The following is a 19,625-nucleotide window of genomic DNA, read 5'->3' on the forward strand; positions in this document are numbered from 1 at the left end:
TCCCAGCGAAACTTTCTAGAGAGAAGGTAGAGTAAGAGGCAATCGTTTAAATCGACAAGACTCTCGTTCTCCCCTTTATTTCATGTATTATTATTAATAAATAGTATTAGTTGACAAAAAAATAATAATAATAAATAGTATTATTGTTACGCGTGATGTCACGCGTGTTTTCGTAACGGTCATATTCTAATTTTCAGTTATATTTGAAAATTTGAGTCGGTTTATCCTCAAATCAAACCGGTCCTTCATTCACCACTTAACTCGGACCGGTGCTTTTTCCACTATGTCTAACTATTACGCCATCGTTACATGTCTCTGTAATTTGTTTGGCAAATTCCAATATTTCTTTTATTTTTTGTAATTAAAAATGGAGGTAAAAATGGAGGTAAGAACCATGTTTTGCCAAAAAAACAAAGGAAATGAACTAAAACAAAGGAAATGAACTAAATCTGCATCCAGGGCCGTCTCAAACTTTTCACAGACCCTGTTCAAAAAAGAAAATAAGACCTCTTTTAATAATCTGAAATAATTTTGTTTTTTTTTACAAAATACCATTATAATATACAATAAATACATTAATTTAATTATTTTTAATCTAAATAACACTAATTAATTTAATTATTTATAATCTAAATAACACTAATTTTTTTGTTATTAATGCAAAATCATTGATGAAATCACTAAATTTGATTATTTAGCATTTTTAATGCAAAATCATCGATCAAATCATCAAATTTGATCATTTTCTAACTTTTTCAGTTTTTACGTTTATTATATTCATGATCAGAAATCATAATCTATAAATATAATAAAAAAAATCGGAATAGTAAGCTATATACTCTTGATTGAACAAGTTACTCTTTTTTCTTGTCAAGCTAGCTTTATTTTCTTCGTGTTTGCTATTTTTAATTAAAAATGATGAAGAAAATATATTTTGTTCTCCGTATTTATAGTCACTAATTGATAATTGTTTCCTAAACATAATCAATTAGAATATTGACTTTTAATACTACCACTGAATATTTTAACACACACCAACTATTTATTACTTTCCATAATATATAATTGATATAAATAATAATTACTTCCTAATTTATTGCATTTTTAGTTGGTTATATAAAAAAAAGATTGTAGTTTATATTTATTGGTTATAAATACGAAAACTAAATTAAAATAGTCATTCTGATTTTATAAAAATATGATTTTAAATTTATAACTATTAGTAAAAAAAATAAAAAAAATTATGGACCCTCTAAAATTTTGGACCCTGTTCGACCGCTCCACTTGCACGTGCTAAAAGACGGCCCTGTCTGCATCCACTATCAAAATCATTAAGGACTCAAAACTAGTCGTGGGTGTTGCTGAGAGATGGTCTCCTGAAACCAAAACCTTCCTCTTCCCTTGGAGTGAAGCAACGGTAACATTAGAGGATGTCATGGTTCTTCTAGGCTTCTCTGTTTTGGGTTCCCCTGTTTTTGCTCCTCTGGATGGCTCAGGAGAGGAGATAAAGGCCAAGCTGGAGCAGGAATGGCTCATGCTTAAGACAGAAAAAGTCAGTTCTAGGGTAACTCAAGCATCTTGGATGAGGAGGTTCAGGGACAGTGGTGATGAGCTTGAGCATGTGGCTTTCCTTGTTTTGTGGCTAAGCTACTTTGTGTTTCCATCACGGTACTATCATATGGATGCATGATGCTGTTTTCTCAGTTGCTATTCTTCTTTCAAGTATCCTATTTTCATAAACTTTATAATTATAGTATATATATTATACAAAAATAAAATTACTATATGAATTAAATATTCAAATTTATATGAAATGAATAAATTAACTTATTTTATTTAAAAATATATTTCATTATAAATATGATACACCATTAAAAGAGATTTAAGGTAAACCATGTATAAAATTTATTAAAATTATAGATGCTAAATTATATTTTAAACACACAAGAAAATATAAATGATCCTAAGAAATTATATATTCTATTGTATAACTAAAAAAATGTTAAAAATATCTAAAAATATATTTTAAAAAGTTTATGCTGATGGAAAAAAATATTTTGTATGCAACAGTAGAAATTAAAAAATAAATATATATTTTGAAGGGTGTTATCTATTTGATTATTTCAAATAACGAATTTATTTACCAAATTTGAAATTGTATTATTATGTGATAACAATTTATAACAAATTAAACTGTATAAAAATCTTAATATATTAATAACTTCAAATAAAAATTTTAAAAATTAATCTATATAATTATATTATCTATCTATTCTATTAAAATAGAAGTCACAACTTCTTATTCATGTGTAATTTTTTTAAAAAAATTGACCATTCTTAGAAAATCATATTTTATTTATTTATAGTTAACGTGTTGGCATTATTACGTTATCACATTTTATATAATCAACACACATAACAACTTCACCTATAAAACTATTTTAATTTTATTTTTATTATAAAATTTCTGCTGAAAAAAATTCTAACAAAATCTTACAATAACATTTAAATATTTTTAATAGTAATGTTTTAATTTATTTTGAATTAGTATTATTCAAATCAATGTAAACTAAAAATTTATTATAAAAAATTAAAATAAGAAAACTGTATAAAAATCTTTATATATTAATAATGTCAAATAAAATTTTAAACAATTAAATTATATAATTATATTATCTATCTATTCTATTAAAATAGAAGTCACAACTTCCTATTCATGTGTGATTTTTTTAAAAAAAAATTGACCATTCTTAGAAAATCATATTTATTTACTTATACTTAACGTTTTGGTATTATTAAGTTATCATATTTTATATAATCATTACATATAACGAATTCACCTATAAAACTATTTTAATTTTATTTTTTATTATAAAAATTCTAAAAAAATCTTACAATAACATTTAAATATTTTTAATAATAATGCTTTGATTAATTTCGAATTAATAGTATTCAAATCAATGTAAATTAAAAATTTTATATAAAAAATTAAAATAAAACTTTTGTGCTATTTTCATATACTTTATAATCATAGAATATATTATACAATAATAAAAGTATTACATGAATTAAATATTAAAAATTATATTAAACTAATAAATTAACTTATTTTATTTTTGAAAAAATCTTTCATTAAAATTATGATATACCATTAAAAGAGTTTAACCTAAACCATGTATAAATATACTAAAATAATAAATCTAATTTAATAAAATTATAGATGCTAAATTATATTTTAATTACAACAAGGAAATATAAATGATCCTAAGAAAATACCTATTCTGTTGTATAACTAAATAAATGTTAAAAATATCTAAAAATATATTTAAAATGTTTTATGATGATGAAAAATATTTTGTATGACAAATGTAGAAATTAAAATATATATTTTGAAGTGTGTTATCTATTTGATTATTTCAAATTATGAATTTATTATACCAAATTTAAAATTATATTATTATGTAATAACAATTTATAACAAATTAAACTGTATTAAAAATGATTTATTGATAATGTGAAATAAAATTTTAAACAATTAAATTATAGAATTATATTATATATAGCATTAAAATAAAAATTATATATTTAAAATATTTACGAATATATCAAAGTTATACATTTATAACATATGCATAAAAAATAATCGAGGATAAAAAAGGTTAAAGTTTTTGTTGGATTTAGAAGCGTACATATGTTTTTCTCCCAAAAAATCAGTTCCTATACTTTTGACTTTTGAAAAGAAGATAATTGAATTACTAATTAGTAATGAATCATTTGATATTGACATAGTATATTTACCCATTAATAAGATGTATATTGTTTTAATAGATAAGAAGATATATATACACTACAAAAAAAGAGTTGTCTAGCATCATTTATTTTTTATTTTTGCATTAGTTATAAATGATGTAAAAAGATTTTGCATCATTTAAATAAATGACTCTGAAAGTGGTGATGCAAATAATTTACATCAATTTATTAATAAATGATGTAAAAATACTAAATATTTACATCAGTTGTGATAAATGATATCATTATGCATCAATTGCAAAAAATGATTTTAACTACTACATCAGTTTTTATAAATGATGTTAGTATTGATATCAATTAAAATAACTGATTGGAATAACTTATATCATTTAAAAATAATTGAAGTAAATTAATATCAAAATTTAAATAATTTCGTAATTATATAATTGACAATTATTAATTTAGAATATTATTATCATTTGCACATAAATAAATTTTGCAATATATAAATTGAAGAAAATATTTTTTCATTAACGTTTTTCATTTTTCTAGTGAAAAATAACTAACAAGAATAAATTACATGCTAAAAGATGAATTTAAAAGAGAAAAAAGTTGTAATGGTTAAACAAAATTTGCTATGGAAGTTATAATATTGAGATCCTTCAGTTCTTCTTTATTTCTTCTTGTTCATTGTAGAATTCTTCACGGATTGATATTCCTTGAGACTTCTATGCTTCTTTCATTTTTGAATCAACGTGATCTTCGTCTATATTTCTAGATGCTCTTGACCCTAGCAGCAAAGAATACTTATACCATAATCAAATATTTTTTTAAAAAAAATTAGATCCTTTAAAAGAACGAGAACCAAGAGAAAAAAGAAAAGAAGAATACCTTTGAAAAAGTTCAATCAGATTCGACTGAGTAGTAAAATCCAGTTTCCTTTGAAGTTCTTCATAAAGAAAGTTATAGAAACTGAAAGAAAATATGAAAATGAATATTTTGAGAGAAGAGAGTTGTGTTAGTTGAGGTTAAAGCCACAAAAGTATTATACTACTTCTTGATCGTAGTCTGTAACCCTTTATTTGGGGTTGTAGTAGTGGTTTCCCTTTTGTTGGGATTGTAACTGATCACTGAAAGAATTTTACAATATATTAACAACTTGCTAAACTATTTTACCGGTGTAAATTAATTTCAATATATCAGATATTTTAATTGATGTAAATTAATAAGAATAACATCACATCTGTTAAAGCGATGTTAAAGAGATATATATTTATATAATTTTTTGTTAGCACCAATTTTTTTAGTGATATAAATTATATGTCATTTTAATAAGTGATGTTAACAAAAAAAAAAACAAATGTAGCACTTGTTGAATTGATATAAATGTAGGTAACAAAATCAGTTGTGTTCAAATGATGCAAATTCATATAAATTGTATCATTTTATTGAAATTGATGTTAATTTAAGCAACAAAGGCATCAATTGTTCTTAACTGATTTTAAAAATATATATATTTGTATCATTTCAAAATAAGTAATTCAAAATCATATCATTTATTTTTGTGATGCAAATTAAGTGATACAATTCAATGATTTTTTTGAATTACTTTAAAGGCATCAATTGTGAATTACCTTTAAAAAATACTTAAATAAAATGATATACCTTCTAGAAAAATTACCTTAAAAAATTAGGTTTAAATTCAAATATGTATACCAATATTTTTTTTTTTGAATGAATGTTAAATTTTATTCAAAATTACTTTTAACAGTATATTTTTATTCAAAATGAATGTTAAATATGTATACCAATATTACTTTAACTATTCTAGAAAAATCAAATAGATATTCCTATATTTTTTCTTAATTACATCTGAATAAAATCTTTTCATATCTTTCTTTTAACAGTACAAATATATATATATATATATTTCATTTTTTTATTAAATCGGACGTTTTAAAATATTTAGTTACTTTCATATTTGTTTAAAATATTAATGTATATTTCTTTTCACTTAAACAAACCTTTTCAATATTTAATTAATTTAGTAATTATTTAAAATATAACTTTATATTTCATTTTTAATAAATTAAACCTTTTAAGTATCTAATTATTTTTTTAATTATATTAAACTCATCTACAATATGTATTAATTTAACATAATATTTCAATTAAATCTCTCATCTCTAACATTTAATATTTGTTTATTTAGAATCTTATACCTTGAAAATATACTATAAATATGAGTGATCAGTCTACAAATGCTATTTTCAAAGTGGATTTAGTTTCTGTTATGAAATATAGTGACCGGTTTAGTTTTATTTTTCAATAATATAAGTATACAGTTGCTTTGTTTACAAAAAAAAAAAAAATCTAACCAAGCTTATTTTTATATATACCATATTCATATATTATTTATTAATGTAATTGTTTTTGTTTATTTTATATTGTGCAATTTTAAAAGTACAATAGGTATTGTACCAGTTTATGTCATTCACATAAATGACAGTCAAATGATTGAAAAATATATTTCATGTGAATATTTTTATCTTCAGTGTGTATATTTATCAAATTTAGTTATAAGTTTAAGTGTTAATTTTATATATCATGATGTATGATAGATGAAGAATTGTAAATAAAAGTTACATTGAAAATTTCATTCTAAATAATCCAAGAGTTTTGGGGTATAAAAATTTAAATCACCCGTAGACAAACATAAGTTTTACTTAATATAGATTATTTAGTCAAAGATTATATTCATAGAAATAACTCGATCATATATATATATATATATATATATATAATCATAACGAAATTAATATTTAGATTAATATTAAATTGAATAGAATTTATCGTAAATATCATATAATATAAGAATTTAGTTAGTGCTCATATTTTAATAATAGAGATATCACTAATAATTTTAAAAAAAATTAAAATAATGTATGCAAATTATAAAAATTGTTGGTTTTAAAAATATTAAATTAACAATTAGTAATATGGTAAATGTTAAAATTATACTTCATCCGTTTCATATTACTTGTCGTTTTAGACTTTGACACACAAATTAATAAAACATTTAAGTTTGTATATTTAGTAGATATACATCATTACCAATACATCTAACCAGATTTCAACCAATAGAAAAATAATTTAGAATAAAAATTCCATAAATTTCGCGCTGAAATCATAAAACGACACTTATTTTGAAACAAAAATTTTGCTCTAAAACGACATCCAATTTGAATACGGAGAGAGTATACCATTAGTTATGTAAATCAAATATTTATATGTATAAAATGAAAAATAATCATACACAAAGTTGTGCGGATCAAGTTTATTTTATATATGCAGACTTATCAGAATTCAGACGCAAAAGCTTTATTGTGAGATGAGATAACAAGAAACTTTTGCTCACCTTCTTCTCTAGGTTTGGTTTTGATTTCCTTGAAGCAGTTTCTTCGGTCAGTAAAATCAATATATCTTTGACTTGGTACTATCACAAATCAAATTCTCAACTGTAAAATGTGTCAATATTATAAAATGAAAATCACTCTCTTTTTTTTGTCTTATACTCTTTGCAAGCTCAGAAGAGACAACACAATTTTTTAAAAAATGTTTTTTTTCCAAAAGATATAATTTATTGATGAGACCTTTAATTAATGAGAAATTTGGATGTGTACCAAAGACATCTTCGGTATTTAGCGCAAGACCAAAAGCCACCTTTTTTATTACTGTTTATAATATCTTTGGACTCTGCTGCCCCTACGTTGCTAATTCGGGTTGCGTATAGAAAATCGAGAAAAAAAATATGAAATACTGAATTAAGGATTTTGTCAGAAAGAAAATTTAAAGATATAATAATAGATTTACCAAATCCTCATCGTTAAAGCAAAAGTGACTTCTACATAAAATCAGTTTTCTTCTCTCCATCGACTCACTCTCTGTTCTCATTATCCCCAAATTCATCTCAGAAATCCTTTTCCACTGAAACCTCACACAAAATGAAAACTGACGATCAATCAGCACACCTCTTCGCATTCCAAATCGGATTTTTTCTTTGGGGCATGAACCTGTCGGAGTTAGGGGTCACGCCATACCACAAACCAAACACAATCAAGGAAATAAACAGACAGCTGAAACCCAGATGATAATAAAAATAATGATATTTTTTTCACTTACACAGATTATAAATGGCAAAACTGTAATGTAATTATGTTACACGGCTACAATAATATTTTTGAAGAATTAGATGTACCCCAATATAGGGTCAAACCAATTGCCCGGTTAATATTTACAGTGACAGCCAATGCGAAAATTATCCGGCTAAAACATACATAATAACTTTACCACTAAGTGAAAAAGGCGAGGTTAGCCGGTTATGAAAATACCTGACTATTTAATAAATAAATTTTATGTATAACTTATTTACACTGACGTTCAGCTGTTAGGGTACGGTTGTGAATAATAGTATATGGTTTAGAGTATAATAATTTATATTTTAAATCAAGTAATTTTTTTACGGGGGTAAGGGTTAATATTTTAGTGTTTACTCTTTAACCTTTGGGTTCCGGAGTCTCTATTGGGTTTAGGGTTTAGCATTTTGTGTTTAGGGGTTACGTTTAGGGTTTAGGGTTTAGATGTGTCCACTCTTTCTACTTGAAATTGTTGAAGCGTTAGACGTACACGCAATATAGGATCAAACTAATTGTCTGGTTAATATTTACAGGTGACAGCCAATGCGAAAATTGTCCGGCTAAAGTATACATAATAACTTTACCGCTAAGTGAAAAATGCGAGGTTAGCCGGTTATGAAAATACATGACTGTTTAATAAATAAATTTTATGTATAACTTGTTTACACTGACGTTCAGCTGTTCTAGTACGTTTGTTAATAAGAATATATGGTTTAGGGCATAATAATTTATATTTTTAATCAAGTAATATGTTTACGGGGTAAGAGTTAAGATTTTAGTGTTTACTCTTTATTCTTTGGGTTCCCAGGTTTCTATTGGGTTTAGGGTTTAACATTTTGTGTTTAGGGTTTAGATTTAGGGTTTAGGGTTTAGATGTGTCTACTCTTTCTGCAGATGTACCCGCAATATAAAGTCAAACCAATTGTCCGGTTAATATTTACATATGATAGCTAATGCGAAAACTATCCGGCTAAAGCCTACGTAATAACTTTGGTACATCGTAACAAACCAAAAGTAATAGACGGTTTCATAATTTATTAGATGGGATAATTGACATTGTTAGCCGGCTAACAAAATATAAGAACATATTACAAACTAAATTGTTAGTAAATATGTAATTTTTTTCCAATTCATAGAAATCTCATTGTGTACTATGGTAAGAATGAATCTATAATTATTGGTTACTTAAATAATAGACGGTAACATAATTTATTAGATGGTTATATAATTTAGCATAACAATAGGTACTTAATCGGCCATGATATTAGTTAGCTGTTACAATTATTATTAACATATCTTATATTCATATTAACCGGCTAAAGATTATGCGTATATATAATCATATTTTCTCATATTAACTTGAATTATGCAACACAAAGATGTTTTTCTTTGTGATGAACAACAGCACAAGATCTTTGCTCTATTAGGATGAAAACTCGTTCTGAGGTATGTAGTGTGGTCTTGATCGTCTAAGGTATGAACGTAGGAATCTTTAACGAAAGAGGAACGAACTCCGCAAGAGGGCATGGTCTTGTTTGAGTCTGTGTTGATGAATGATTGATTGTAATCAGCTGATTATGTAGATTATTATGATGGAACATATATTTCGATTTTGTTTGGATTCGTTAGGAAATTAAAAAAAAACAGAAGAAGAAGATAGAGAAAGAAGACGATGACAGGAAAAAGTAGTATTTTATTTTTTTAAATTCAAAACATATCTTAACCAAAATCTTCATAATATTTTTGAAATCTTTTTAAGATTCTCTGTCAGATACTAGTAATCGAAGTTCAACGGATAAGTAGATGTTTCTTCCATATCGAGGGGCACCATCGTCATTCTGACAATTGACAAAATTGTACTGTTATTGATATTTAGTTAATATCACTGTCTTTCATGGTTTTCCAACAAATTACCCCTTAATTAATTTCCTTTTCACGTTACCTTAAAAAGAACACTGTTGCATCCCAGCTCCATCACCTCTGCAACTCTGCAACAGCAGTTCTAACTTTCTTCACACTTTAAATCATAAAAAAAGAGAGAGAAGAGGAAAAAGAACAAAAATTTCTCTCCTTATCTTCATCTTTTCTAGAGAGAGAAAAAAGAACAAAACTTTCTCTCCTTATCTTCATTTTCGTTCGTGACAAAAAAAAATCTTCATTTTCGTTTCCCTGAGAAAACCCTGTTTCTAAAAACACTCTGTTTCTAAAAAAAAACTCTGTTTCACCATCTTCATGGAAGGATCTGAAGCTGATAAGCTTCCTCGTCAAGGCCTAAAGGCTCTGTCTTTGAGCGTTTCCTTCAATGGGTGGAGAAAGGCGAACTCAGCCTACAAGTCTTGGGCTATAAAAATGTCTCTTTTGCACAAACCCACATGGCAAAAAGCTGGAATCTTCGAAGCAGTCATGGCATCTACTATAGGATTCAACCAGAACACAGATCTCCTTCTGGGTATTGCTGAGAGATGGTGTCCTGAAACGAACTCCTTTGTGTTTCCTTGGGGAGAAACAACGGTAACGTTAGAGGATGTCATGGTTCTTCTAGGGCTCTCTGTTTTGGGTTCCCCTGTTTTTGCTCCTCTGGATGGCTCAGGAGAGGAGATAAAGGCCAAGCTGGAGCAGGAATCGCTCATGCTTAAGACAGAAAAAGTCAGTTCTAGGGTAACTCAAGCATCTTGGATGAGGAGGTTCAGGGACAGTGGTGATGAGCTTGAGCATGTGGCTTTCCTTGTTTTGTGGCTAAGCTACTTTGTGTTACCATCACGGTACTATCATATGGATGATGCTGTTTTCTCAGTTGCTATTCTTCTTTCAAGTGGTGTTAGGATTGCTCTTGCTCCAGCTGTACTTGCACACTTGTATGCTGATCTAAGTCTCTTGAAAAACCACACTAGTGCTTTCACTAGATCTAAGTATGTCAACAAGATTGAGCTGAATGCTTTGTTTAAGTTGGTCCAAGCTTGGACATACGAGAGATTCAAGGAACTACGACCGCCCAAACACACTACGCCGTTGCTGAAAGGTGAGCCAAGGTTGGCTCTTTGGAGTGACTCTAAACGGAAGCAGAGAGAAAAGAGCATTCAGAGAAAGATACTTGCAAACTCGGATATGGACAGCTTTGAGTGGCGTCCTTACACCAAACCTGTGGGAAACTGGAAGTTTCCTCAGTTTTACCCTGAGAAAGCGATGCGGGTTCAGGTTGATCAGAATCTTGATGAGGAACTCATCTCCTTTGCTAGATGTATCAAGGCGTCTGAGCTTGTTGGAATGGATAGTGTGGAACATTACTTCCCCAACCGAGTGGCTTCACAGTTTGGGTTGCTTCAGGATGTTCCTTGTCGTCCTGTTAACAGGAACAACCTCTCCAAAGAGGCAGCTTGGAAGGAGTACAACAAGCCTATTGATGGATTGACATTGTACATCCCTTCTCGTTCTTCCGTATCTTGTTTCACTTCAATGTTCTGGGAGTGGTGGAGGAAGGATCATCGAGCTGCTGAATCATTGACATCAAGAAACATCATAGGTGATGGTGATGATGGTACATCTGACCCTGTTCCTTCTAGCTCTAAGAAACGGAAGTCAATGAAGAGAGTTTGCAAGGACGAGGAGACTCATATGGTTCCATCAGAGACGGATGAGGAAGATGATAGCTTAACCATTGCTCAAGTAATGAGTTTGAGAAAGAAAAATAAAGCTATGTGCTGCTCATCTGATGAAAACCACTCCTTAGATCCTCCTCCTAAGGTACTGCCATTAAGAGAAGTGCTTCAAAAGCTGGGAAAAGAGTTTCCTGAAAAACTCAAAAGGTCTAGATATCTTAGAACAGCGACAAATGTGAGATCAGGGATAGCAGGTTCTGGTGGATCAGCTTCAAGAGAAGTGCCACTCAATGAGTTGTTTCAGAAGGAGGAAATAGTACTGAAGAGGAAGAGTGAGCATTTGGGAGACAAGCGAGCCCGTGAGGATGATGGTGAGAGTTGTAAGGATTGTTATGATAAAATTACCACAACTGAGATGGTCATAGACAGAGAGAAAGGTGTAAGAGATGATTCTGAATCACTTGGAAAAAGAAACAATAAACTTGAGGCAGATAACAATGATGCATTGATCCGTCAAAAGGTTGCTTATGAGGATGAAACTGTAGCACAGCGAGAAGAAACGGGAAACAAAGCAGGTAAGAATATGGTTCTGAGCTCAGCTAACTGTAACAACTCTTCAGATCTTCCTCTTGGTGCCAATGGAGGAGGAGGAGTTGACATTGTTGTGTTACGAGTCTTACGACCAGAGACAAGACAAAAGTGCAATGCTGAGATAGGTGTAAATGGAAGCAACACTGAGAAAAAGAAGACTATAGTCGCTGGTGGAACCAAGGAAGCAAAGTGTGTTATCCACAAAGATGGAGAGAACCAGAGATCCAATGAGAAGGAAAATGTTGATGAAAGTTCGAAGGAGAAAAATCTTGCAATAAATGAGCTAACATTAAGCCTAGAGGCACGTATGATGAAGGTGGAGAAGACTTTGGCAAAGATCAGAGAATGGAAAACCATAGAAAGAAACCAGGATAAAAATGGAATTACCGCTTAGGATCTGATGAAAATAAAGCCAACAGTTTCACACTTCTCAACTTTTAGGTGTGATTTCTTTTGGTGTTTTGCATAATGTTTAGAACTTTCTTATTTAGAGACAATGAAGTTTGGTCTGTTTTGATTTAGTATGTACCTGAAAGATATCTCAGTTTGGAGGAGTCATTACTTCCGGTTTTGTTCCATCAAACTATCTCAGCTACTGATTTCCATATGATGCAGAGAGGCATTGTCATGTTCATGGTTGCGGTGCAAATTGTTATCAGTGGTCATCCTGGTGGTATGTTAGCTTTGAGAAATTAACCTATTGGCAGCGAGAATCTGGCAATGACAAGCGCAAATGTGGAGATTGTGGTTCCTCAAACATACTTAGGCAATGTCTATGCAGTAACCTGAACTATATATTTTGCAGGTATCTTGTAACTCATCTAGTAACCTGAATCACATTATCAAAGACGATTTGAAAGGCTCCCTCTGAATGTAGTTTGTAAACCTAAGCACAAAGGTATCAGGTGCAAATGTGGTTGTGATTTGTGAATAAATCAATGATGGTAACAAGGCATCAGACTGTTTGCTCCATGAAGCAGTTTTTTAAAGTGTTTGTATCTGCTTCTTTTCTAGGTCTGGTTTTCATGCTTAGTAACTATCTTTTGCAAACTGTTTCATTTGTATCTTTTGAACATAGCAATGAACTAAGAACAAAGAGATAGCTAATATCTCCTTAAATAGACCTAACATTGTACAAAAAATCAAATCGAAACAAACCTCAAAACTAGTCGTTCCTATCTCCTAGTCTTATCATATGGGAGAAGATGGCAGTTTCAGCGGTTCAGTTTGGTCCCTAATGGAGACTTGAGAGGTCCCACAGCCAAAATATTGAGCTTCATGCCAATACAAACACATGGATTATATTACTTGTTCTCCAAGATATTTATATTCTTACAAGTCAGTTATATAGATACTCTTATACAATCACGAATGAATATTATCTATCTAGTTCCATAATCTTATACTATGATATAAGAGTGACAATCTCAAAGCTACTAGCTAGTTTGTGTCTCTTACCATTTGATCTAAAAGTTTTTTTAAAAAGAGGATTCAAGTAAATAAAATAACAGTGGCTCATATTAGCATATTTAGTGCAATAGCTATTATATTAAAACAGAAGTCTTCATGTGTGATGGATATTTTTTAGAAAATTATATTTTATTTATTTCTACTAACATACTAGATGGTTACTGTGCTTCTGAGGACATAATAATTTTATAGATATTTATTAATACATATATTATTATTTTAATAATTAGCATGATAAGTTATGTTTATATTCTTAAATTTTTAAATTGGCGATATATGTATCTATAATGAAGTTTCTCATTACAATATATATATATATATATAACTATTATTGAATTTAATTTTTTAATCTTTATGATTAAAAATATTATTTTCAGATAACAACATAACATATATTAGAATTGTTTTATTTGTTTTTGGTCAAAAGTTGTATTATATTAATTTACGTTCAATTATCTAATTTAATAGATAAACATAAAATTATTAAAATAAATTATTAATTATAGTACATATTATATATAACTATTTATTATATACATGATCATATTATCTCTATTCATGTTAATTAATACATAGCATTTGTCACTAAAATTAACTTTTTTATAAAACCAAACATATAAATAAGGTTAGACCATTATCTGATGTATGCTCTTAATTGCTCTATCTGATAGGTTTCTAGGTGTTTCGGATGTCCATGCGGGCAAAAGTATTTTATAATTATTTATTAATATATGCATTACTAATGAAAATATTATAGTTATAAATCATAACTTTTTTTTCATTTGAAAATTCTTATGTATTATAATTTTAAAAAAATTCATTCATTACATATATTATTAATAAATAAATATTAAAAATCACTTTTATCGATTAATATGTTTTTTTAATTTTAAATTTTTATTAAAAGTTTTTCGGATTACAACACAATATATGTACAAATTATTTAAAATTATGAACTTATTTTACCAAATTTAAAATTATATTATTATGTAATAATAATTTATAACAAATTAAAATATATAAAAATCATTATTTATTGATAATATCAAATAAAATTTTAAACAATTAAATTATAGAATTATATTATATATAGCATTAAAATAAAAATCATATATTTAAAATGTTTACGATTATATCAAAGTTCTATATTAATAATATATGCATAAAAAATAATCGAGAATAAAAAAAAGGTAAAGTTTTTGTTAGATTTAGAAACGTACATATGTTTTTCTTCAAAAAAAAACAGTTCCTATACTTTAGACTTTTTAGAACAAGATAATTGAATTAGTAATGAATCATTTGATATTGATATAGTATATTGACACATTAATAAGATGTATATTGTTTTAATAGATAAGAAGATTTATATATCATGAAAATCCTAATTTAAATTTATATATGTTTGAATTACATTACCTAAAAACTAATGTTCTAATAATATACCTTCAAATCTACATATCAGAACAGGAGTAAAATTGAGCTGGTGCGACAGAAGAGAGAGAAGAGAGAGGAGAGAGAAAGTAGATCGGTCGATCTGACCGACGGCAGTGGGCTCTTTCAGACACGCCGTTGGTCGGGTATTGTTTTCGGTGGTAATTTTGTTAGTCAATCCGTTCCGTTCCTCTTTTGTCTCCGGCGGCGCACTATCTCTTCGGTGGCCAGTCGGCTCTTGTCCCCGTCGCGGCTCCTGTTTAGATAAAGGAGAGCGGTCGGCTTAAATATCCGCGTTGCTATATCCTTCGGTCGTCGGCGGTTTTGGTTTCTACTTTTCTTTCCTTTTTGTTTTTTCTTCTCGATCTGCTGTAAAATTTGTTTGAGTCGGATGAGATTTCGACTCTTGTCGATTGTTGCTCTCCGAAAGTTTTAGAAGAGCAGAGGAAGAGTTCTATGGTGGGTGTGATGGATGTGGAGTCGGAGGAGCAGTGAAGCTCCCCGACGGTTTATGGTGTTATCTTCACGCGTGCGTTCCTCTAGGTGAATGTGATGAAAAGAGGTGGAGGAGATCTCGCGTCGGCGATTGCATCTCTCCTTTAAAGCTAGGATCTGAGTTGAGGTTATGGCGGTGAAGAAGATAGGGAGCGGTGGGGCTCCGGGATGGTTAGAGACTCGGAGCAGTGGTGCATGCGGCGGTGCCGCCTCAGCTGCTAGGGTTTTTTTCTTTTGGGCTTTCGGGCCTTCGGGCTTTGGAATTTCGGACTTGTCTTTTGGTTGTCTGGGATGAGCTGTAGTGTATGGGCTTTGCCCCTTTTGTATTTCATTGGGCTCGGCCCTTTTGATTTTAATAATAATATTCGTCGGAAAAAAAAATCTACATATCAGAATTCAGACGCAAAAACTTTTGGTCACCATCTTCTAGGTTTGGTTTTGATTTTCTTGAATCAGTTTCTTCAGTCAGTAAAATTAATATATCCTTTTTAGCAAAAAAAAAAATTAATATATCTTTGACTTGGTACTATCACAATTCAAATTCTCAACTGTAAAATGTGTCAACTGTTGTAAATCTTTTAGGTGAGTAATATATAACTAGAGCTTTATTTATAATTATTATATAAATTATATATTTTGTGTTTGGGAACAAAACGAGAGAGAGAGGAAAATAAAGACTCTTGATTATTATCACATATGTTACAAGTGAGGGTGATGGTCTATTTATAGGAACAAGAAGTCGGTAAAAGAGGTGGCAATAAGCCACGTAATTGTCTTGGTAACAAGACACGTGATGGAGTGGGCAACAAGTTATTTCCTTGATTATCAATAGATAATCACTAATGAGATAATCCTTATCTTTAACACTCCCCCTTGATTATCTATCTTGTATTACATAGTGCCTCGTTAAAAACCTAATCATGGAAACCCAATGGGATAAAAACCATGACAAGGGAAAAAGAGTACACTGACGTAATCTCTCCCTGAAAGTAATGGACATAGCTTTTTCTTCATAAGTCACGCAAACGCCGCATCCCGATACCGTCGACGTGTTTCCGGAATGTTGTAGTCGGAAGAGACTTGGTGAACAAGTCAGCCGGATTGTCGCATGACCGTACATATTCGATGTCCACTTCTTTATTTTTCTCGAGCTCCCGAATGTACGAGAAAAATCTTGGAGGGATGTGCTTCGTTCTGTCGCTCTTAATATAGCCTTCTTTGAGTTGAGCGACGCAAGCTGAGTTGTCTTCAAAAACTTTCGTCGGCTCTTTCTTGTTAATTATTCCGCTTGAATCTTGTATGTGGTGACTCATTGATCTCAGCCACACACATTCTCGACATGCTTCGTGAAGCGCAATAGTCTCTGCATGATTCGAAGATGTTGCAACCAGAGTTTGTTTTTGGGACCGCCAAGAGATCGCGGTTCCACCAATTGTGAAAACATAACCGGTTTGCGATCGAGCCTTATGAGGATCTGATAAATATCCTGCATCTGCAAAACCAACCATACCAAACTCGGGTTTTCTAATATACATTAACCCTAAATCAACTGTACCTTGTAAATAACGGAATAAATGTTTTATTCCGTTCCAATGCCTGTGAGTAGGAGCAGAGCTATATCTTGCTAAGAGATTAGTTGCAAAAGCAATATCAGGCCTGGTACAGTTTGCCAGGTATAATAGCCCACCGATAGCACTCATATAAGGTACTTCAGGACCTAATATCTTCTCGCTATCTTCGCAGGGTCTAAAAAGATCACTCTCAACATTGAGAGATCTACCAACCATTGGAGTACTCAAAGGAGTCGCTTGATCCATACGAAAGCGTTTCAATAACCTTTTCGTATAGTTTGATTGATGCACAAATATTCCTTCTCGGAGGTGCTCTATCTGGAGCCCAAGACAAAACTTTGTCTTGCCGAGATCTTTCATTTCGAACTCCTCTTTCATATGAGTTCGAGCATCATCAACCTCCTTTTGAGTTCCAATCATGTTCAGGTCATCTACATATACAGCGATGATCACAAAGCCAGATGACGATTTTTTAACAAAAACACATGGACATATCGCATTGTTCACATATCCTTTACTCAAGAGATAGTCACTTAAGCGATTGTACCACATGCGTCCGGATTGCTTTAATCCGTATAGTGATCGCTGTAATTTGACCGAACATACCCCCCTGGATTTCTCTTTCAATGCCCCTGGCATTTTCAATCCTTCAGGGAGTCTCATATATATATCATTATCCAACGATCCATACAAATAAGCTGTCACAACGTCCATGAGATGCATTTCAAGATTTTTTGACGCCGTAAGGCCCATCAAAAATCTAAACGTAATTGCATCCATTACCGGGGAATACGTTTCCTCAAAATCAACTCCCGGTCTCTGAGAAAAACCTTGGACTACTAATCGGGCTTTATATCGTGTTACTTCATTCTTTTCATTTCTTTTTCTCACGAATACCCACTTATACCCAACAGGACTTATATTCTCAGGCGTTGTGACGATAGGTCCAAAGACATTCCTTTTATTCAGGGAGAGTAATTCAATTTGAATGGCCTTCTTCCACTCCTCCCAATCATGTCTTTTCTGACATTCTAAAATGGACCTTGGATCGGGGTCATCACTTTCGTGATCTATTTCTTTGGACACAGAAAAGGAGAACATTCCATCAACATCTTTTATTTTATTTCTGATCAATAACTTTTGATCAAGGGCGTAGTTGATGGAAATCTCATACTTTTCTGTTCTCTCCTCGTCATCTGGATCCTTATCTTTATTTGGTTCTTCTTGAACCTTTTCATCTATGCCTTCTTTCAGACATTTTTCAATATCAGGTTCTTCTGGAACCTTTTCACTTTGTTCAACCAATTTCTTTTTCTTTCGGGGATTTTTATCTTTTGAACCCGCTGGTCTCCCCCTCTTTAACTGAACCCCAGGTTCACTTATTTTGTTTCCATCAGTTTGTTCCCCAGAAACAACAACTCTTGATGGAACATTTTCAGCGGGTATATATGATTTCGTCACCCTTCTCGTATCTGTGAACGCATCTGGTAACTGGTTTGCCAATTTATGCAAATGCACAATTTTCTGAACTTCCAGCTCTCTTTGATTCGTAGGGGGATCAAGGTGTAACAACGACTGTGTACACCAAGTAATCTCTTTAGGAATTTCTCTAATTCCTCCCCCTAATGCTGGAAATTCATCCTCATTAAAATGGCAATCGGCGAATCTTGCCGTAAACATATCACCAGTTACTGGTTCCAGATATCTTATTATACTTGGTGACGTATAACCCACATATATTCCCAATCTCCTTTGTGGGCCCATTTTTGTTCTTTGTGGCGGAGCTATCGGAACATAGACCGCACACCCAAAAACACGGAGATGGGATACATCTGGCTCTTGCCCAGATGCCAATTGTGATGGGGAGTACTTATGATATGCACTCGGTCTCAACCGAATTAGTGCAGCTGCATGCAAAATAGCATGACCCCATATAGAAATTGGGAGCTTTGTTCTCAAGACTAACGGTCTTGCAATCAACTGCAACCGTTTTATCAACGACTCAGCCATGCCATTTTGTGTATGCACATGGGGAACTGGATGCTCTACATCAATCCCCATTGACATACAATAATCATCAAAGGCTTGCGATGTAAACTCACCAGCATTATCAAGCCTTACTTTCTTAATGGCATACTCTGAGAACTGCGTTCTCAGCTTTATTATTTGGGCAATGAACTTTGCGAAAGCCGTATTTCGTGTTGTCAAAAGACACACACTTGACCATCTAGTAGATGCGTCAATCAATACCATGAAATACTTAAATGGTCCGCAAGGTGGGTGAATCGGCCCACATATATCACCATGTATTCTTTCTAAAAACATTGGTGATTCATTGCCTACTTTTGCTGGTGATGGCCGAGTTATAAACTTTCCTTGAGAACATGCTTTACATGTAAACTCGCCCGTTTGCAAAACTTTTCCGTGTTTCAACGGATGGCCATTCGAGTTTTGCACTATCTTTCTCATCATGACTGAACCAGGATGTCCTAGCCTCTCATGCCAGATTTTAAATGTATCAGTAA

General features: G+C 30.9%; 1 protein-coding gene across 1 annotated transcript; it reads left to right on the forward strand.

Moving 5' to 3' along the window:
• The first annotated feature begins 9,946 nt into the window (after positions 1–9,946).
• Positions 9,947–12,527, forward strand: LOC130497740 (uncharacterized). The gene has a single exon (XM_056990828.1). It carries the CDS (start codon positions 10,179–10,181, stop codon positions 12,525–12,527), a length of 2,349 nt encoding a protein of 782 aa, XP_056846808.1. The 5' UTR covers positions 9,947–10,178.
• Positions 12,528–19,625: the final 7,098 nt, after the last annotated feature.

This window comes from Raphanus sativus, chromosome 1 (genome assembly GCF_000801105.2).
Source record: "Raphanus sativus cultivar WK10039 chromosome 1, ASM80110v3, whole genome shotgun sequence".
Taxonomy (NCBI): domain Eukaryota; kingdom Viridiplantae; phylum Streptophyta; class Magnoliopsida; order Brassicales; family Brassicaceae; genus Raphanus; species Raphanus sativus.